General features: G+C 47.1%; 1 protein-coding gene across 2 annotated transcripts; it reads right to left on the reverse strand.

The window, feature by feature from the left end:
* Positions 1–1,175: 1,175 nt before the first annotated feature.
* neurl1ab (neuralized E3 ubiquitin protein ligase 1Ab) lies at positions 1,176–22,159 on the reverse strand. 2 transcript variants are annotated; one of them, XM_029126932.3, is made up of 7 exons: positions 21,428–22,158; positions 17,399–17,640; positions 16,509–16,600; positions 16,279–16,352; positions 6,487–7,206; positions 4,131–4,310; positions 1,176–4,037 (listed from the first exon to the last, which is right to left on the reverse strand). In XM_029126932.3, exons 1-7 carry the CDS (start codon positions 21,459–21,461, stop codon positions 3,793–3,795), a joined length of 1,587 nt encoding a protein of 528 aa, XP_028982765.1. In that variant the 5' UTR covers positions 21,462–22,158; the 3' UTR covers positions 1,176–3,792. The 2 variants fall into 2 exon arrangements, with proteins under 2 accessions (XP_028982765.1, XP_028982764.1); XM_029126931.3 differs by having other exon boundaries at positions 16,279–16,600; positions 21,428–22,159.
* Between the last annotated feature and the right edge of the window lie 569 nt (positions 22,160–22,728).

Raw genomic sequence — 22,728 nt, forward strand, 5'->3', positions numbered from 1 at the left:
ACCCTGCACAGGAAAGTGCTTTATAAACTGTGTTGTTACCGATGCTGGCCTCTGGAGGGCAGCAGCGCTCAGCCTCTTTCTGCAGATCGTGCACAGCATCACAGTAACCTTCACCTCTGTCTTCATCAGCACAGTAATTAGTACCAAGGTGAAATCACTCAGTAGCCATGTCTGAACAAAGTTGTACTTTTTAACGTGATTGCACTCACAGCCTGTCTCTTGACACCCTAAATCTGACTGAGAAAAAGATTTTACATCATGCCAAACACCAAAAGCTTAAAGTCTCAACAGAGGAAGAATCTCAGATTCTAACTGTCTGATGTCTAGTTAAAATTCAAAATCAATAGTGTCGTGCTTTTTTGGAATACAAATTTGATACCTTAATAGACACTGTGTTTGCCCAAGCATCTGTCTAGAAGAGATACCACAACACGGCTCAAACAAGTCTGCCAAGCCCTTAAGCCTTCAGAAGGCCGGCAGCCAGGTTCACTGAGAGGTCTGACTGGAAAGTCTGCGCGCACACGGACACCGCACAGCACAGATATACTGTATTCATGCCACCTTCACATACCCCAGCTGTGTACTTCTCCCTCACCTCGGAGAACACTTGGACATGAGCAGCAGACGCCGCTGCCTGTTTCATGTCCGGACGTCATGCGCCGTATTTGAGCCTCTCGGAGTGCTGCATAAAACAGTGCTGCATTAGAGCCAGGCCCGTAGGGTAGTAAATAACAGATGATGCTCACGCTGGCCAGGTCCACATACCACGGCTCTAAACACTTTCTCTGTGAGTTATAGCTGTTTACTAAAAGCCCTTGCGTTTGTTATTCATATAGTATATGTTGGGATGTTAGTCAAATATACTACTGTGCAGAGAGATTGTGCTGGGCGCCCGCCTTTCTCCTGTCTAACTGTTGTCCAATTTGAATTTTTGTGCATAAGAGGTTGATCCATCATCAGACATTTGTTTAATGTCCATTTTGGGAGAAGGTGATGCTCTCTCGTTCGCCATCTTCTGCCAGATTGACTTCAGTTTCCTGCTATGCATAAAACATAATATGGACTTTTATTGCAATCTGAGTCCAGTGCCTGAAGCGGGAGATAAGGTTCCTCTAGTCCCCACAGAAGCGCAGCATCGACTCAATCATTTTCAGCATTAATACGCCACAAAGTGATTCAGACTGAAACTTTATTCAACAAAATGAACACAAATTCAGGAACCACTTCTTAAACCAGCTGATTTCCTTATACAAAGTGCACAATGCCCACATTCACCTACTGTACTCGCTGGCGTTCCTTTATTTAGACTTAGACCTTGTTTAGTCGGAAGTATGACCACTTGAGGAAACTAGCCCTGCCTGATTTGCAGTACTACAAATTTAAAATCAAAATATGCAAAGGTAGTGCTAACACCAGTTATTAGTACAGGTTACCAATTCCATGTCATTCCCTTTTAATGCAATGTTTTAGCCCATATGAGTTATAAAGGACTTGATATTCTGGAAACTACAGATTAGTTTTCTGGCAGTGAGCTAGTTTAAAATGATACCGCTCTAATGCATGTTCGTAGCTTCACCTCATGTACACATGTTCACAAAAGTACACTTGTTGCAATTAGGTAACATCTTTTATTTAGAGTTATGGCTTACTTACGTAGTCTGTTCTATTTTAGCTCCGTTTTTGGTCTCAACCAACTTCTGAGGCACAGATGTGGTTCTAGCTGCTTAGAGTTCCTCTATGTTCAACAGCTGTTGGGTTGCAGCAGCTGAGAGTGGCGTAACGTGGGAACTGCTAGAGGCTTTACTGTGCGGAGTAAATGTACTGTATCAAAAGTAAATGTACTACCATCAGAAAAAGGTGGGAAAGGAGTCAAATTAAAAATGCTCACACGTACTGAAGTGAAACATACTTTACTGTCCCTGTGACTCTGCCAACAGTAACATAAACATCATTTTATTGTTTGGACAATATAGATATACATATAAAACAGACAGTGATTCTTTATTGTAGTAATGGGAAAATAAATAAACTTCATAATGTACAGTAACTATTTCACCATTTCCTATCAAAAAGGCTTCACAATATTTTATTTCTAGTCATATTTGGTCAGGAAGAAAAAGAAATTAAACAAAAAGATAGAATTGTAGCGGCTGCACAACAAGTTTCCAGTATTATGCAATGCAGTGAGAAAAGGAACAAGGCGATATTTAAACATTTCATCTGTAGGGAATAAATTCACACTGTTATTAAGCACACTGAAATGTTTGCTTCAAAGTCAAACACTGCAGCTTTGTGTTGGTAGGTTGTGTGGTTAGACCTGCTCACGTCAGAGACATCACGATCACATAGAAGTCACTCAAAGGTGAATCTGAAGCACGGTGTTCTTTTGTTTTATCACCAGGAGCCTATGATTGTCCAGACGTTTTCATAAAGGCACACAAGAAAACTCACCTGTGACTCAAATGTTGCACAACACGCTGCTAAATACCCCTCCACAGATGACAGAACCTCAAAACAATTAGCACTTATTACTTTAGAAATGACTGAGTAAATATTTCAGTGCGGCCAAACTAACACCTGAAAATAGCTTGTATTGCTTAACAATTCAAAGCAGTACATAATGAATGAGATTAGTCAAGTGAAAATGTCCTTGGAGTTCACTTTTACAGACGGAGAGCAGCATTGATATGCAAATGAAATCCTCACAATGTGCCACAATAGCGGTCTGCATCCTTATGACTCACTGCACATGTGATTTTTTTTACACAGCGTACTGAAACGCATCATCACTGAAAGCATATAGTCATGATATAACTGAAGTACGAATGACAGGAGTTTGTAACCTGAAGTGAGCCGAGCCATTTGCAACGACGAAGAGGCTGATTTGTCGTGTTTATGTGCTCGCTCAGCATTTTAAAAATACTCCTCTGCCCACCAGTGTTTATTTGGATGACTTTGTCCAATTGCAGCATCCATCAGGCTCACTGAGCAGCCAGAGCCGGTGGGGGCGGCTGCCAACGAGCAGGACATGCTATCCATGCGAGCCCCACATTTTAAAGACTTTCTTACAAAAACCGAGCAACCGAACACTTGCTTTGCACCCAAACATCTTGCAGCCACGCAAGTCCTCACGAACTCAACGTCCCATCACTCCACCCGCTGATTTACATCTTTGCGACCTTCTATGGTGACAACGTTCACACTTCTTTTTTTCTTTTTTAAGCCTGTGTACAATCTTGCTGCGCCACAAGTTCACACAAGCACAGCAGGTAATGAGTTATCTGATAAAACGCCCCATTTGTTACAAAACTGAGTTAATTTAAGGATTTCATTATTCTTAGTCTTGCGTGTTATTGCAGGGGCATCGTTTTCTACTCAAATACATCTTATTTTATAAAACTCTACAAGCATTAAATAAGTCGTCTCTCTGCTTTTGTCCAAAATAGATTTTTCTAAAGCCCCGGGCTCATCCATCCTGTTTGTTACATAGTTCTGGACAGTGTTACTTGCTGTTGGACAGATGCCTTCTTCTTTCTTTCTATCACGCTAATCTCAGAATCACTGCACCAAAGCACTTAGGTCCGATCTGCTGTTCCTGTTGGTTGCAATGTAGTTTGAGTCTTGACTGGTAGGAAACTTATTCCACACTTTGTGCTGTAAGGATGTAGTTTGGACGTCCTGCGGTACCTGAGCCAGAGCACGTGGGCTTTCGCTTGAGCTCTGTCCTCCTTGTATCTATTGTTACATGGCTTTGACGACATTATAAGGTCAACGTGGCAATGCAACACCAGCCTACGTGCTTCGGTAGGTCTTTATGATGTCCTTGATTGTCCTCCTGCAAATGGGACAGCACGCGTTGGCCATCTTCTTGAGCTTAAGGCCACATGCATAACAGAGACACATGTGTCCACAGGCGTAAAGGACCGTGTCCACCATGTTCTCATAGCAAATGGTGCATTCGTCACTCCACGAGCCTGAGCAGGACGGTAAAGAAGGGGACTCCGGGTGGATGGAGAATGGAGAGCCTGGGGTTGTACCTTTTAGGTGGGAACAGGAGAAAACCGTTTCAGAATTAGCGTAAGTGAAAAACAGCCTTTAAGACGGGTCAATAGAAGACTACACAGACCGACCTGTGGAGGAGGAGAAGGCGGTGTGGTAGCTGGAGTTGATGCTGGAATTGAGGTTGATGCTTAACGGCGTGTTAAGATCGGGCTCAGAGTTGCCGCTGCAAAGCATTGTGGGAGGGCTGGGCGTACAAGATGGCGAGCTGGGGACCAAAGGGCCTCGAAGTTCTGGGTACGGAGATGAGCCTGAAAGGTACAAGAGGCCTCAGAGTTACTGTACAATGAGGGAAAGCAAAAGAAAGGTCTAAATGTCAGAGTTTTGTAAGGAATTTTTGGATCCTTCGCGTTCTGCAGCTCTGAGAATCAGATAATTAACAGTTTCCCATTCCCTCGCTTACACAGCATACACACGCGCATATATTATAAGTCAGTTCTATCACCAGGCAGATGACTTGCGAGTCCGCAGCACCTGCGTGTGGGCGTCTGTGAGTGAGTCAAGAGCCCATGAGTTGGTGTAGTCTGGTCCCAGACGCCGCGTACCCCGCATCCTTCCTCCGGGTGGGGTCCAAAACGCTTCCACACACTCATCTGTCGTCTCTCCTGTACGGTCTGTCCCCACCCGCACCCCATAACCACTGGCTCCGGCATCAGTCCCATCCCATCCCGGCTCATAGATGAAAATACTGACCCCCGCTCCGCAGACGTATTCTGATCTAGTCTGCCTGCCAGACACGCGGCGCTGTTGTTTACACATTGTCCTTCAACTGACCATGGCAAAAATATCTCTACACTGTCAGGCAAGCCATTTACTTGGCACTGCCATCCTTCCATGTGTCAAATTATCTCACACTGGTAGTTTACATCCTCTCCCTGCAATGACATTGTGCAAGTGTGGAGTGAAGGAGCCACAGGTGGTGAACAATTGTAGCAAAGATTAAATGCTATACACTTAAAATGGAATACGCATTCATGTGGTGTGTTGCGTAACGTGTGCAATGCGCTTTGATTCATTGCTCTGAACCCTGTCGCCTCTTCCTTCGACCACTATAGTCTCCGTTTCAACCTACATAAACAAACCATAGCTTTCTAGTCAGTCTGCTGCTAAAAAAGGAGAATCTGGAGAAGCACAGAACATTGACCTAAAAACCAATTGAATCGGGTTTAAGAATACGGTGCACATAGACGGAAACACCTGTAATGAGGAAAAACTGCAGGCAACTACTGTTCATTCTGTAAATCATCACATTTTCTATGATAAGACGACAAATGACCATGTGAGAGCAACAGACTCTCATCTGTTCCACTTCACAGGTCCGACAACACCCAGCCATGACAAACTGTCACTTGCCTCAGTGGCTAGATATTTCCATGGCAACTCATGGCGAGTGGGTGAGCAGAGACGTCACAAATGTACTCCCCACAGCTGGAGTGGGTAATGACTCGAACTGCGCTCATACCCCATAGAATCAGGAGAGATCGGGGGTGGGCGGGGGGGCTAGAATCCAGGAGGAAAAAACGAAGCACGGAGATGATGGGAGGACCAGCGCTATGGGAACGGGCTGTGGGTGGAAAACCTCCACATCGCAAACCTCCATGCAATTACATTTCAATAATGCATAGAGGGGGCATTATAAAGAGCCATCACGGGCTTCCTCACGCTGGGAGCCCACGCAAGACAGAAATAACCTCCTCAGCCCCTGACTGCACTGTACGTGAAGAAAAAGAAGTAATTACAAGGAATCAACAAATTATCTCAAACCTCGGCATACTGCAGGGTTTCAGAGTCACGTCACGATCAACCAAGCAGTACAGCGAGTCCTCGAATGCACCAGCTCCACGAGGAAGCAACCGGAACTGGATTTAAACCAAATGCTGCACAGCTTGTGAACCTGTGTCTCAGAAAATGAGAAAACAGCTACTTTGTATCACTGGACTCTCTCTAAAATTCTAGGTTGAAGATGTTACAAAAGACATCCAAAACTATCCTGAAACAAGAAAATATGATTTTCCGAAGCCAAAAGTTATTTTTTCCAGATCATAATGCTACAATTGTTCCACAATTAGGAATAATTGCTAAAGGATCTTAGCTCTTGAACCTGTGAGCTATTATTCTTTTCAGTCAGTTCCGTGCATCGACAGAGGCAGAAACTCAATTCAAAGCATTAGAAGCATCAGGGTCACTGTACTGCAGCTCCAGCTGCCTCCAACTGGAGGTACAGACTTAACATTCATATGCAAACTGTGGGGATTGAATCAAGGATCACACGCTGTGTTAACTTCCGAACGGAAACTTACAAATGACATCCTGTAAAGATGTGTAGAACACGTTCATACCCTTCAACTCAGTTTAATATAATATTCACCTGAAGTCATGCTACTCGGATTAATTGGCGCTTAGGTACCGGAGGCTTCAAGAATTTACCTAGAATCCTGAGTTGTGTGATGGTGCTGTGCAGCCCAAAGAACATCCAGAGGGGCCTGGAGTTATCGACGCACAGCTGCATCCCGGCGCTGATGCCGTTGTGGCTCATCATGACGTCCCCATCCGCGTTCACCATCAACCCCAAGATGTCGCCACTGTGGAGAGGCACCGCCGCCCGACACACGGCCCAGAATTCCTTGCGGTCCACCAGCGACTCCGGGTTGGACGGGAGGTCGCTGGGCCTCAGGGCGGCCGGGTCGCACGACGTCACGCCGTAGGACAGGCCCCCGAGGCGGCTGGCGCCCGCCTTCAGCTTCACGTACACGCTCTCCCAGCAGCGCACGGGGCGGCTGGTGAACACCAGGGTCCTCTCGTCGCCGCGGTGATCCAGCCGCGCCACCGTGTGCTTGTCCGGCGCGCTGACGTGGACGCCGCGCACGGGGTGGAAGTGCAGGTCGGTGTCCAGGTGCGTGGGCAGCAGCGAGCACTGCTGGGAGTTCTGGGAGTTCTGCGGCCCGTGGCAGGAGGCGGAGCTGAGCGGCTGCAGGTGGGCCTCCTCCTCATCCTCCTCTTCCTCCGCGTGCATCTCCTGCGACTGCACACTCAGGTCACACAGGCTGATGGAGAGGCGGGGGTCATCGCCGCGCCGCTGGATGGAGGCTCGCTGGGAGGCGGCGAAGGAGCGGGGGCGCGTGCAGTCCAGAGGCACCATCTCGCTGTCTGCGGAAAAATATGCACAGGAAAATTAGGCAATTAATTTATAATGAACACAATGTCTAATTTTTAACATTTTTTATTCAGATAATCTACGCTGCCTTTTTAAATGACTAAAACTTGGATTAATCCTGAGTCTTTTTCTGTTTGTAATGAACCCAGTTTAAATTGATGTGCCCACTTAGTATTCTGCATCCTCCTCCCTTGTACGACAGCGGTTTGCTTTATATTCACTGTCTGTACACTGATCATTGATCACGCCTGTCACTGTAAACAAATGGCGGCTTCTGGCTTCCCCGCTTTCTAAAGTTTTCATTCTGATGCACTCCCCGCTCCACAGCTTGTAGTTCAGCGACTCGAACAAATGCATCAGTGTTTACATGTTTTCCAGACACGAGGGCTTCGAGTGGGGGCACGTCGTAGCTTCAGGCTCCGCAGTGAAACAGACATACAGTACAGTGAGCGCTTTATGCGGCACTGAGGAGAAAGGAGACGCACTGAAACTCAACGGAGCTGAGCTGAGGTCGAGTTCCCGGCCTTCGTATCCTCAGGTCACAGGTCACAGTCTGGTGGCGCGGCTCACATTTACCTCCTATTAATTTAATTTTTCATGTGTTTGCCCCAAATTGAAAGCCTGACGTGTGAAAACGCAGACACGGGCTGAAACGACAGCAGGATCAACAAACGCCGCTCTAAAAGCGTATACGCAGCATCCAATGGGTGTCAAACAGCTGTAATGAGCTGCCACGAGTCGCGGGTGTTTACGTAACACACCGTCTCCCCAGCAGTGACTTCATGTGCTTCATTCTACCGCCATCGTCCTCACTCGTGTCTCTGGATGCTAAAAGTAGCCTTTTTCCAATCATTTAAAGGGAACGGCGTCCTTAGAAGCGGATCGCGGCCCGGCTAATTCCGGTCACTGTAAAAAAAAAACAAAAAACAAAACGGAACGAGAGCGTGTCTGTCCGCGCCGACAGCCGGCACGCTTACGGACACGCTGCCAAATTTAACACGGCCCCGCGACGGGGACTAAAATTAGCCTGATTAGACATGCGAGCAGAGCAGACTGAGGGATGAGTGACGCGGCGGCTGAGCTGCTGTGTGGGTCTCAGCCTCACTCTGCTTTGGGCTTCCCCTACGGGAAGTGGATGGAGGGGGGGGGGGGGGGGGGGGGGGGGGGGGGGGTGTGACAGAGGAGAGGAGGATGAAAAATAGGGGAGCGTGGACACTTGAGAGAGAAAGGGCATACCTCACCAGCTCCCCTTTATCACACAGAGACAGCACATCTCCGGCCAGGCACTGATAAACCGCTTGAACTTAATTACTTCCTCAGTCAAGAGTGTCCACAACCAAGTAGGAGGCTCTTATTATTAGCTGCCTTATCGTCTCCAGGGCCAAGTTAGCCAACTTTCAGATACTTCACATTTCTAATCCTGCTGTTAAAGCTCCCTGTGTCTTAGGGTTTCTGTTTTTTGTGTGTGTAAAACAACGTACATATGTAGAAAACACGACGCAACGGAAGATAAAAAGACGACAAAACAGCACAAGATAAAGTGAGAGCCAAATAAACACGTCTGACCTCTTTCTGGGCTCGGTCTCTAAGGAGGCTGAGGTAGAGTTTCACACACAAAACACATGACAAACATGAAGAATCTGGGGCCGGTGAGGTTACGGGGCTTGAAACGCACGGCGCGAGGTGTTTATTTTCTGCATCCTATAACGAACGCGCGTTTATGCGTGCGACGCTCGGAAGAGGTCGGCAACATTTCTGGTGCCGTCGCATGTGAAAACAGCTGTCGTCGCAGCGGGCGGCGACTCGGCTGCACATGTAGCAGTGTTCTGCTGGTCCGTGCAGGTTCTCCGGGGGAACCCGGGTCTGCTCACTGCATAAAAACACATCAGGAGTCAAACCCAAGTCAATGCGACGCGGGTTTTAAAGTCAACAACGCTACAAAATGACTCTAGAATTGTGTTTCGACACTCTCCAACGTTTGGCGACGCGCCAGCGTTTTTACAATAGCGAGCGCTGATTGTATTCTACTTTGAAATGTAAAAGTTCAAGGCAAAGCAAAGTCTGAACCGCTCTTCTATTTTTTTTTTTCCTCCAGACACGAAAAACAATACAGACGTGATTAAGTGCATGTTTGAAACTGCCCCAGTAAAATTAAGCGGCCTTTGAACAGTTCCAGCTACTTATACTCTGGGGGAAAGCTCTATTTTAACAGAGCAACACATGCCAGACTGACACTGCTGCGCTCGGGGTCAACGGCCGACCCCTTTCAGCTCCAGCTCTTTTATTAAGACACCGGACTTGCTCAACTCTCGCGGAACATTAAGGAGGCATTTCTTGGCTTTGTGCTTTATGCGCCCGGGCCAAAACGTACACCTGCATAAAAAACGTGCGACACCGAGAGGCTCACGTAGAGCAAACAAGATGCAAAAGTGAGGCAGAAGCTGATGAGGCTGAGGCGGAAGAACGGCCGACGTGGCAGCTGAGGATGTCCAGGATGTGACTGTGACACGGCTTCATCCTGTTTCACTGTGAGCACATGCCAGGATCACAACGCACTGTGGTTAAAAAAGCAGTTTACAACACTGCCAAAACAAAAGGTCTGGCTCCACCTCGACCTGAAATGCATCTCAGAGTAGGTTACACACACAAACATAGCAAATCTTTCAATTGAAATTTGTGTTTTTCCATCCTGTGCCTTTCCTACGATACTGAATAGACAAGGGAGGGTTCGGTTGATTCCTTGGCCTGGTGGAGCAGGATTAGGAGGCTTTTGGTGGTTTTAGCGAAGCTGCAACCTCTATACAAGGTCAGCTGTGCCGACTGTGCGTGCGTGCGTGTGCTCGGAGATTTGCCGTAAGTATGCGGGTCTAAGGGGCCTGCTCTGTCGAGAATGAGTGAAGTCATCTGTCATGAGATGGGACAGAGCGTGGGGGGGGGGTGCTACAGTAAAAGCAGCAGCAAAAGGGGGGGGGGGGGTGAAAGGCTCCAGTCACTGTAGACGGACCGTACGCAGCAGAAGCCCAGTTCCTGTTTCAGAGATGCCACAGGAGCCACATATGTGGAGTATTTGAGAGATCAAGTCTCCGGTTCGCTGCCAGATGTTTGCGTTCTGGACCGCGATCAGAGGGAGAAAATGGGACACAGTGAGGTGACAAATGGCGGCAGTGAAAACGCTGCTCGCGTCCTCAGGCTGGTCACAAGGACGAAGTGTTTCCACCACCGCTTTTATGGCCACTTCTCGAACTTGACTTCAAGCGTCTCCGCATACGTCTCACGGCACTTTAAAGACAAAGGCCTCTTTAAATAAATACTTGGGCATCTTTAAAGTGTAAAGTAATTTACTCAAGTACTGCACTTACGGAATACATGAGGTATATGATAACATTACAAACGCTATGTCCTGTTAAATATTAAAGCAGTAAGTGGTTTGTGATTATGTGATACAGTATGTAATATTTATTAGTAATAGGTGACACTTATAGTGTGGGGCTGCTTTTATTTTGCTGATAGAAGCACTTTTATGCAAGAGACAATTTAAATGAAGGACTTTTACTCCCATTAGAAAATTTTGGTTGTACTTTGAGTTTTCTGTGTATTAAGGTGATCTCAAATACATATCTCACTCATTCATCTGGTGGATTTGGTCAACGTGGGTTAAGGAGGACCTGAAAGCTGCAGATGAACACGTGCGCACCACCACAAAGAGAATTCACAGGGCTTCACTCAGACCAGACTCTGGTCATCTGAAAGTGATTAGCCTCGCTCTCTCCGAAGGCTTCCCCCTGTACAGCCCAGCTCCCGGGATCCAAACCTGACAGGCTCCATTACAATTTCTATTTTGATTTCCCTGCAAATCTGTTTGATTCCATCTGGAGCGATTAAATCCCAGCTGAGGCACGATGCGCCGTCCAACGGCATTTATTTTGGTTCAACAAATCAAATTAATTCCAAGTATTGAGATCACTTGAAACGGAGCTCTCGTAAATACATAGAGGCTAATCCCCAGTGTGTACATGCTGGCAGATGTTAGGCCGGAGAGCAGGACTGTCCTCACTCTATACGCGGCCTCTGATTTTACTGTCTGACAGAAGTGAGGTCTCTTTAGGGCTGCGAGGATTTAGAATGACACATAGGATGTAACGTCAGATAAACATTAGAGAGCGGACAGCGAATTGGTTTCGTCTGTCTCTAATACAATGCTGCAATGAGAACAAGCCTTCTCACAGTATTTCATATGTCTGTGATTCTCTTCTGCAAAACATTTCTTGGCGTCCTGCTTTGCTTCTGAGTCACACCTCAGAGGCACCGTTGCCATGGTTCCCTTTATCCAGCGCTTCTCTGTTGTTGATTACAGCCAATGTACTGCAAATTACAAACGCTTATCACCAGTAATCATGAATGTTTTTACTTTCGCTGGCTATGACATAAGCCTGGGATCTGCCAAGCCCCATTTCCACCTCCACGATTTCTTAACATTCATGGCTTTAAAATATTTGTTCATGCTGATGCTGAGACTTTCACAAAGCAGGGACAAGAGCAGTCGGTCTCACTATAATGCAGATGACAGCATTTGGTCTGAGCTTTATTTTCCATTGTTTTGCTTGTATAAATGATGGCTCCTGTCCAGCAGTAGTTACCTCAATGAATGTGAAGGTATGAAGATAAAAGCAGTAAATCTATTTCTAAATAAATGCATCTGTACGACACTTCATAATGTCGCTGAAGTACAGATGCATTTATTTAAGATAAAGGAGATAAAGCTGGCATTGTAATTTAGCACTTGACTGGCTGCTCACAGAGCTGCACATTTACCGCTTCAGCAGCGAACAGGGCATCAGAGCGACTGGAGCAAGAGGCTACGACTGGAGCAAGAGGCTGCGAGGGGCGATGTGTGTCTAACACGGCCAAAGCTCCCGTGGCGGGAGGCCACAATCACCCTTAGCCTTTGGATTTTTACCCAAAAAAGGGTATCGACGTGGCTCCGACCGGTTCCTCTGACCTGAACATAAGCTGCAGGCTTCACTAACTTCCTAAAGAGGTGAGTTCAGGCCAGGGTGTAGACTTAATGCGAGTATAATCACATTTAAATATGGAGTCCCTTGAAAAGAGATGGCTATTTGTATGATTTATTAGCGTGATCAACATACAGAAGAGGAACATTAAAGGAGTGCGAGTCTTTAGTGTGATTCATGATTTTCGTTTTATTCTGCCAAAAGAATTTAGTTGAAGGAAACTGCTAAATGTTTATATCCTGGAGACACTCTGCTTCTCTCCCCGTCTTCCTCTCCCACCGTCTGCTGCTCGCCCTTGGCTGCAGACTGACTTTTGACAGATGACTTTGCATACCGTTATTACCTTGCTGAATTTACAGTTTATTGTTTCTGGAGGATTTGGGCCGTGAGCCGCCGACCAGATATCAGACATATTAGTACAGCAACCATTTGCTGTGGTTGAGGGGGATCAGGCCCCTTCGGCCCATCTCACGTCTCCATCAATCAAAATTAACAATAGACTTTAGTTGTGTTCCTTCATGAAGCCCTGCGGAAACAGGTAAATGCTATAATACTTATTAGATGTGTAGAAAACTGAGTGAACACATCTTGTATTTTGTGATTTATAGCCGGCCGTACATGTGAGCTTCATTCTGTGGTGCTGAGCCATTTTTACTCTGTGCATTGTTGCCAGGCTGACTCTCGTTAAATCTGGCCACTGGTGTAATCTCTAAATTTAACATCAATTTAACCATAACCCCGACACATTCAATACTCAGAATCTATGTCCACGAATGAAACAATGAGTGACACGACGCTACTAAGGAGCGTCAGCGTTAGCCACCCTGAGCGACCGTAGACCGAAATAGACACAAAGAAAGGAAAATGCAGCACAATCAGGTTCAGGCACAAAGAAAAAAGCATGTTTGTGCAGCTCAGAGCTTTTCTACATGTTAGTGCACGTCTTCATGTGCGGACAATACAGGTACGATTCAAAGCCAATCCAAGAGACAAGGGAGGACAGTCACATGTCACAGACATGTGACTTTCACATGTTTAGACAACTTTAAACCAGAGGAGGAGGAAGCAAAGGTATGTTGGGCCCTGAACGCCGCCACGCACAGAGCCGCGGTGCAGTGCAAACACAGCGAACGTCTATCTAAACACCAGATCCTGCAGCTTTTTCCAAAACTGCAAGAGAGAGAGAGAGAGAGAGGGAAATGTCAGCGATGCCTCTCAGCGTTAGCGTTAGCGAGCATGAAAAGCATACAGCTGCAGCGTTCTCCCCTGTGATGCTCTACAGGCCTGATGCATAGCAACGCGGTGCACAGAGATGATTGATGTCAACACCTCCCGCTTAATCACCTGAGAGCTACGCAGCCTCTTGACAGTCTGGCAGCCATTTTGGATTCTTCTCTAATGACTAGAGAGACGGCTTGCAGACGATGTTAGCTGACGCCGGTCTCATGGACCACTACCGTTCTGTCAGTGATTAAGCGACTCATCTACCGCTAGTAAACAAACCCCCAGTGGAGCATCTTGCATCCATCAACAGATGCCTTGACTCACTCTGCTTATCTAACTTGGAAGGAATCCATCATACCTGAACAAAACAGCAGATACTTTTTGACTGGGTTCCCACATGGCTCGTACGCCGGGGAAATGAGACACTTGGAAGTTATCTGTGACCTTATACAAGAAATAGAGAAAAGTTAGAACTGCTACAGCGGGAAATCGCATTGATGGTGACGTTGTGTTGTTTTTAATGATGCTCAGACAAATATGAATGAGGCTTTGCAAGCAGACAGCGCTCTCCTTACGCTAAAAAAACCCAAGGAGGGAACTTTAGCCTTCACTGATAGCTGCATCGGGGCAGCATCGTTGGTGTGGACAAACCCCGAGGCGCAGTTTGATTTCAGCAGATTAATTAAGCCTCCTCTTTCTCTTACGCAACACCTTCTCCCTGATCCCCGCTTCACCTTTGACTCCTTGCATGGGTGGCTAGCTACTGAACCGCGCTCCCCCATAGCGGCCTAGAGAGGAAGCAACGCCGCTGCAGAAGAGATCCTTAAACGCCAGAATAGGACCTGGGAGCAGAAAGAACGATTTGAGAGGCTGAGAAACAAGTGAAAGGCAGCATTGGAGAGCGACTGTGAAAGATTCTTTAATTTATTATGTGAGGTTGTAACAGATCAAATACACACAACAGTGCAGGAACCCTGCTGGGCAAGTGTTTGATGCGTATCATCCGTGGCCTGCAAGAAACTCATTTTTGACTCTAGCCCCGTTGAAATGAATCAATTTCATAGTAGGTCAGTGGAAAAAAACTTCAAATGATCGACTGTGCCGTGAATTTAAAAGTCCTGAGGTTCACAGGAACGTTCACGCCGAGAGTTTCATAGGAAATGTTAGCACACGCAAAACAATCAAACAACCAAAAGATTCGACCAGAACTGAAACGACACATTTTGCCCTGAACATCGTCTTCAGTTCCGCTGATGAGAAGTGGAAATCTGCTGTCGCTTCTAATAATTTTATGTTTCGTTCACGGCTTCATATCAGAGTCTGTTTAGAAATCCAGCAGCGCTATTGCTAACGTGGACTTTCTGCAGCCAGCTATAATTTTAGTGGAGTTGTCCTGTGTGAACCTACGCTACAGCTGTTGAATCATATATGTGCCTCAGCGATGAAGTCGACCGGTCGATCAAACATTATTCTTTGTGCCAAATCAAGGTCACCAAGGTAACCAAGCCTTTCTCTACTCTCCATCGAGCTTATTCACAGCTCCATTTGCTCCCTGTAAAGAAGAAATGAAGCACAGTCCCACCTGGACTGGTGCCCACAACAGGTGACGTTGGACTGGAGTCGTCAGCTGGCGTATCATCATTTCTAACTCTAATCTAAGCATCATTAGGAATCAAAATGCTGCCTTCTGTTGAAGGAGAATTCACACATGTGCCAGTTCGCAACGCCGCTCTTTGATGTGTCCGCCCATATTTCAGTGACTTAAGTGTTGCTGAATGGCAGCCAGCTCCTGAGACAACGCCAGGCCTTTGAGATATACCATGCTCTTGAGTGGTGACGCTCTCGGGCTATAGTGGAAAGCTGATAGCCAAGTGATCTGTCAGCTGACCGGGAGCCAAGTCTGTTTGCTTTAAGCCATCGATGTGGGGAAAACGGCCAAAGATGTGGGAAAACCAGAGGATGTGGAGCGGCTTCACGGGCAACAGCTGCATAAACTGACAACAGTTATGTTGCATGCAAGTTCAAATCAGCCTCGAGTGACATATATCAGCCACTTCCTGACATCATCCCTCCTTTTGTCTGTCCCTTCAGGATGACCAGGACCCTCCTTGTTCTTTGACAAGAGCTGTGACCCCCACATAGTCGCGCCCGGGCGCTGGATTCTAAATAGCCCGTCACGAGATAGCACGACTCCCGCTGTCAACCGCGCCGCCTTAAATGAGGTTAAATGGCACCATCCAGACAACGCGGGGGTCTCTTCTATTTTTATTAGCAGCGATGACAGCCGTGATTCTTTCGAGGGAGGCAGCGCAATTCTTGGAAATGGTTATAAATAAGCACATCCAAAAGGATTCACATTCATCCGCATTGTTTTGCATTGTTTTCGAAAATTAGTCACAGCTGGGTTTTTTTAGAGCCCGATGTGTTTCATAAATTCATCCCCATCTACAGTTCCAACATTTTCAGATTACTAGTTTTTAGTGCAGTGAAAACCGCTTCTACAGATTGAGAAGACCATCTTTGCTTTTATTTTCTTTCATGCAATGACCCTTCAAACAGCACAGAGACATTGTTTGAGTGAATCAGGGTTTTAAAATTCCCCCTTTAGGGAAATTTCTCTGATACGAACAACCCCAGTAACTATTCAATCCGTCTAATCTCCCACCATCTTTTTCCACTGAGCTATTTGCTGGAGGTGGGAAAAGTAGCTGTATATATATGGCCTCTAACCACTTCACACTGGAGAAGCCAGATAATGGTGCTGTTTACGGTTCAGAAATCGGAGTCGCTCAGCTCAGTAAGGGCCCGCTTTGGAAAAACCTTACTCACCGAGCAGCTGGACCCCCCTGGTGAGGCCGTAGACATCTATGAGCGCCCACAGAGGTTCAGACACATGTACCCCGCTGAAAAACAGCATGGAGCTGGAGTCATTAATTCGGTAAAACACGCGGCCCTTCTTGTCCACCCAGAAAGAGATGACATTCCCCTCGTTGGAGAGCTCCTCTGGCAGAGCTTTAGCCCAGAAGCCGCTTTGGGACACCAGGTCGGGGCAGGCGTACTTGGGTAAGGTGTCTGGGTTGATCCTTGACGGGTCTTTGGATGTGAAGCCGAGGCGCAGGGCTCCGCTCCAGCAGCACTGCTTTTTAGTAATCTGGAAAGGAAAAAAGGCTTGTTTTTGTATTTGCCGTGTGCAAGATGACTTTGAAGGTTCATGGTTGTTAAAGGGTGCTGCTCCGCGCATACCTGAGAGAGACCTTGGTATGTTTATCGCCTGCAAACACTTTTTGTCTTATTTCTACCTCTGTTTACTTAAGATAACAGTATTCCTCACATGGCAACGCTTGCCCTGCTCTCTCACTTTCGAGACATAGATGGCCTGATAGGTGAGTGGAAACTTGTTGGGAGCTGCTGCTGCTGGTGCTTTGGCCCACACAGGAGCAGAGAAAATCAAAACAGGGTGAAAATAAAAAGGAGGATGGAGGAAGAAAATGGACGCGAGAGAGAGAGAGAGAGTCAAGATGTTTCAACACTGCAGTGTCACTATTTTCTACCATCATGATGAGGCGTCGTTGCTAACGTGGCGCTAGTTGAGGTATTGCTCTACCGTAGTGCTCTGGAATAAAAGGACTTGTTTTTCAGGACATGATGGAAGTCAACAAGATGACTAACACTTGTCCTGCTGCGAACCCAGCGGCAACACTATGTTTTCACAAATTTGCGCTGCTTATTGCAGATACAATAAATGACTCATGCTCCTGCGCCAAGGACAATACAATTTGTTTGGATTGGTAAAACATGTCAAAATAAGCAGGAGGAAATGATCTCATTTTGGAAGTGGACTTGCATGTTAAACATTTGGTGGAACTGCTCCTCTGTCATAGTCACCACACATTACTGTAGTTCCTATGTGCACATGCTTCAGGGCCTTTATGACTGCGAACTGCTTTACCTTCAGTCGAACCTGCTCGTACACGGCGATGGGCCTGTTGCTGAAGGTGATGGCGTTGCAGAAGCTGGCCTGTCTCTTGACCGTCCTCTGGGACGTGTCCATGACGATCTGAGAGCCCTTGGTGCTGGGGTGAAAGAGCAGAGGGAAGGAGGACAGACCCCCGCAGTGCTGGACGGGCAGGCAGCGCTTGGGCCTGTGGTGGCATCGGTGAGACGACGCGGGAAACGGTCCGTTCAGAGAATCTACACAGAGAAACTTTACTTTAGATGCATAAAAAAAGCCCAAACCGACACGATGTCGACGCGTCTTATGTAACGTACGCCCATCATGTCACGCATGATCATTTCCTTTCACATATCTCACCTGCTCCTGTGACATCAGATAAAATAAAAACACACTGACATAATCTAATACCTTTGTTCTGTTTCTGCTTCCCAGAATAGCACAGTGCAGCCGCCCACCTGCAGTGTTCAGGGTGGATTACATACAAAAAGGCCCAGAACCCGACTATAGGAAACTGTTAAAAGTTAGGATATAAGAAGAAATAAATTTGGGATTTTACTAGTGTTTCCTTTCAACTGTGTAAGTGAAGCCCTGATAATCACAACACTGATATTCAGTAATATCCTAATATTTATGCCTCAGCATCATTCTTCTTATCAAACTGAATAAATAAAACCTACAGTGCTACAAGGAAAGGTTCTGCAGCAAAGTGAAATCGCACACAGTATTTGGACATTTCCACTAAACATATGTCTTCAGGTGTGTTTTACACTTTGAATAAAGTCCTGTTTGCTTTGGGATTTCTTCTCAAAGCATAATGCACATGTCAGCGAGGTCTAGTGGAGGAATGCTGTTCCTCCCTGGGTCCTTATTAAATGGGAGGTTGACTATTTTAAAATAAATATGAACTGATTTGAGATTTTAGCACTAGGAAAACAGCCTAAATCCTCTACCATGGCATTTACAGCATTAGTAGTAGCTTTAAATCCATCCCATCTGCCAAGACTGGGAGCTGAATTAATACTGTGGCTTTAATTAACGCGTCCTCGTCTTTGAGAACTGCTTGTATTTTCACACCTAAAGTTGGAGGAGCGTGAAGGGTTGCGTGTGGGAATGTACATGTAAAAGAAAGGCAGCTATTTCCAGTGTCTGATCCGTGACCTTGTCGGGAGCTGGAAACAAATCAATTAGGATCGTCAGTAATGGTCACGTGACGTCAGGCAGCAGAGACTGGGGTTTGAGCTGCACAGTGAGACGTGCACGTCACTCGCGAGTATCGAACCAGAAAGCATCAAAAAGCCGACCGCTCTCAACGGGCACCAGTGTCGCATCCTCCTGCAGCGCCTCCCTCCTCCAAATCACAATCACAGAGGTTCTGCCAAGTGTTCTGGGCTCGGTGCAGCGTATTTGTTAAGCTCTTCGCATGCTCTCGTCGCTGCAGAACAATGGCGAATTGTGCTCTGTGCACAACAATGGCCTTAAATGAAGTCATAACAAACCCTTCAACCGCACTGCATCCATGATGTCATGTCAGATGTGATGTCTTCAGGAAAACGAAAAAGGGCCACATTGTGCTCCGTCGGCGACTGGGCCTGAGACGGAACGGTGCATTTCCTGTGAGGGCTGAAAACAGAAGCAACACCTCGCAGGCCTCTGCAGACCATCTAACCAGAGAATCCAATATCTCCTTTCATTCTTGATAAATGAATATCATTTCTGCTGCTGTGAAATTGAATTGTCTGACCTTTTTTTTTTTCTCCAGGAGCAGCTTTATTTTCACACGGTGGACCGGCCGCGCAGGATTCAGAGCACACAATCAAATCGAAACCAGATAAACTAGCACAGCGGCATGAGCAGATATACAGACACGCTCAACTGGGATGCACTGGAAGCGATGGTTTGGTCTGAAGGAAAGACCAGAGTCCTGCTGTGATGGAGGAGCGGCGCCGTGATGAACATCAGATGAGCAGCTTAACAGAGGATAGTGTTGCCTAATGCGCCGCCGCACAATGCCATGAACTGGAAAGCAGACGCACAGAGACACTGGCCAGAGTCACCTGGCCTCCCGCGCTCCTCTGCGTTTCATCCCCCGACTCCCGAATGGGGAGCGAAGCCAGAAGCAACAGGCCGAGGCCTAAAATGAGGAAGGTGAGATTTTTCAGCTTTTGCAGAGGTGTCATAGTTTGTGCGGTGATGGTTCCATCGTCGCCTGAGACCGAAGAAAGGTGGACGGAGTCTGAGGCCTTCGAGGGTGTGAAGTGTGAGATAAGTGTTAACATTACATCATGGTGATGTAATGTTAACACTGACTTTAAGGCAACTATGTGCGGACTATTCGACGTACAGTATTAATGAACTTTATACCTGGATCTCCAGCTAACGAATCGCTTGCTCCCATTATTGAACCGATATTAATACTGGTAATATTATCCTTGTTGCTTGTTTTAGCCAGTTGTTAATTGTGCAAACAAAGGGATAACACAAGTTAAACACAACACAAGCTTTAGTTACTGGTCCCTCGACTTGTAATCTCAACAATGAGAGATTCATGGCCTGCGTTTGAGCTGTCATCACGTGAAGCTAATTGCCTTCCTTGATAAACTGTTTACTTTGACGCACCTAAACTCTGGTTATGGCGACAGTTCGCCAAATGTGGAGAGGAGGGAGCCGGGTGATTCGCCAGCTCCTGAGCTGGACGCGGTCCCTGGAACATGACAAGGGCGATGAGTATTTACATCTTCAGGGCCCTGACTGAGCTCCTGTCAGTGGGCCAAGAATTTCTAGCAGCGCCACTGCCCACACCTATATTACAATGTCACAGCAGTGGTCCCTCGCTGTGGAAGTGGAAAAATGACTATGTGGGTTGGCCGCCGTCCTCCTGTCTGTCTGAGAAATGACACATGTTTACTGTTGCCTAACATTGTTAGAACAACTCAAACCCAAAAGTTGATTATACAGGACATGTGTCTGCTCCACAGCCAAACGCCATGATTGAAATCAGCTCATGTACCATTAGGACATGCAGTCATCAGCGAACACGCCATCGCTTCCAAAGCGATGTCGCTGGAGGCCAGCATCGTCCACAGCGACATCCCGAGCGAAGCCCGACGTCCCACACAGCTGAGAGGCCATCAGCCGGGGTCCGAACCCATGACCATCATCATCTTCACTTACTCTGGTGAGAAGTGGTGATTCATAGATTTGCCTTTTGTCTAAACAACGTCCAACGTTCACTGCTCACTGGGACGTGAACAGAAGGCGGCATCTTAAAAAGTCCCACTTTAAGCAGCAGAAGGCGACACATATTCACATTTTACATGTTTAATCATTTTACAAACCAGGGTCTGGGAGTCGGTAAAATTGCATTTTGTCATTTTTGCCAATGGAGTCGTGGAGACTGACTTTTAATTGGGGGAACTTTACAAAAATCCAACTGTAACACATGTCAAATCCACTTTGTTGTCACATGTATCATTGTCAGCAGGCAAAAAAACAAAACACATGACCTTCTATTCAATGACTGAGATTCTAATCATTAAATATAATGCAGCATTTATTGTCTTGAACTTTTGCACCTGCCACATGACCAATTTATAAACACATAGTTATAAAACATGACGACAGTGAGTACATCCAGTTTATAAAAGTCTGTAAATCCTGTTGGATCACTTTTAATTGTACCTCAAGCAGAACAAAACAAACCTTGTATTTCTGGCCCCGCTATTGTTTTGATTTCACCATTTCAGACACCGTTTCCTGATCTTCTTTCTCACTTTCTAGTCGTGACTTAGTGAAGGTGGTGAAAGTTGGCCGAAGCCGCTACTTTTCGCTCCTCGTGTATTTTAAGCCGCGGCACCAGGACGCCCACGGGCACCATGCGCTCGGGCCGGAGGCTGCACGGACGCGGACGCGGACGCGCTCCCAACTGTTGCACGGGCTTCCGCCGCTAACGCCGCCGTCTCGTTACCGGTGACCCCCCCCCCCCTTCCCGCACCCCCCGCGCGCGCCGTGATGCCACGAGCTTACCGTAGATGGTGCTTCTGGTGATCTGACCTCCCATGGCTGGATGCAAGGTGCGCTGGCGCCACTGGATTCACGGCGACATAATAAAGACGGCGGCTCACGCACGATGGGAGAAAAAAAAAAAAAAAGGAAACAAGCCCCCGACACCGATTCAACGTGCGTGAGCGAGCGAGCCTTCATCGACTATAAGCAGCAGAAGCAGCGGTCGACGCGGCGCGCGGCGGGCTCCCGCCAGCCCCGCACGGATCACGCTGAAATTAACATAAAAGGTGGCGACGGAGGTGGAGCTTCCCAGGAATATTAAGGCTGCCGCTCCCGAGGACGGGGGCGCTCCCAGCCGGAGTGCGGGGGACGGAGGTGGGCCGGTTCCACCCCACTTGTTGACCGACTTGCTGCTCCCGCTCCGTTTCACTTAAAAAAAAACAAAACAAAACGCCTATTTCTCAACGTGCATGTGATGAAACACAGATATCAGTTTCCTAGAGTCAAATGGGGAAAATAAGAATGCGGGGAGAATAAAGGGCCAGATCGCAAATTTATAGTGGAAGAGTCATTTCAAGACCAGGCAGGAAACTGACCACTGGACGCGAGAACAGCTTCCTATTATTATCCAGACCAGCTGTAGAACAACTGCTCCTCTTTATCTCTATCCATAAAAGTAAGCATAAAAATGGTGAAGTTTCCCTTTAGGTCTTTGTCGTTCCATTCAAAAGTATTGTCTTATATGACTGGGGTTATGGTCAATGCAGGATTATTACATCTTTAGAATTAAGAGGCACATTTCCATGTGAGTCAAGCAGTAACTTCCTTCGGCACCTGATGCGTCCTTAGGTTCCGAGGTTCGGAGGTGGCCCGGCCTCGTCGCCTCAGCGTTTACATAAGTTGTGTCGGCAGCCAGGCCCGAGATCCACCGCGCTGGCTTTGCAGCATGAGCGATATCCTCGTGGTGTTTACGCGAGCTGATTGCGCCTTTGCCTCACTGTCTGTTAGCAATTTGCAGCGAGGGCGGAGCCGCGCGGCGGCGGACGGAGCCGTGCTGCGAGTGGAAGCGGTCCAAGTGAGGATGACGCTGGAAACGCGGCAGACAGGAAGCCATGAAAAATAAGAGGACCCCCACCATCACACAGCACTGTTCAAACAAGGGCTTGTTCTCATTTGTTCCGTTTAACGCTGCCGTTTTCTTATCGTAGCTTGTTAATTGATACTCAGAACAATGAATAAGCCCATAAACAGCTGCTCTGGTCCTGGGCCCCCGACATCTTGGGCCCATGTGCGTGACCCGTGCAGCACTCCATCCATCCATC

This window comes from Betta splendens, chromosome 15 (assembly GCF_900634795.4).
Source record: "Betta splendens chromosome 15, fBetSpl5.4, whole genome shotgun sequence".
NCBI lineage: Eukaryota > Metazoa > Chordata > Actinopteri > Anabantiformes > Osphronemidae > Betta > Betta splendens.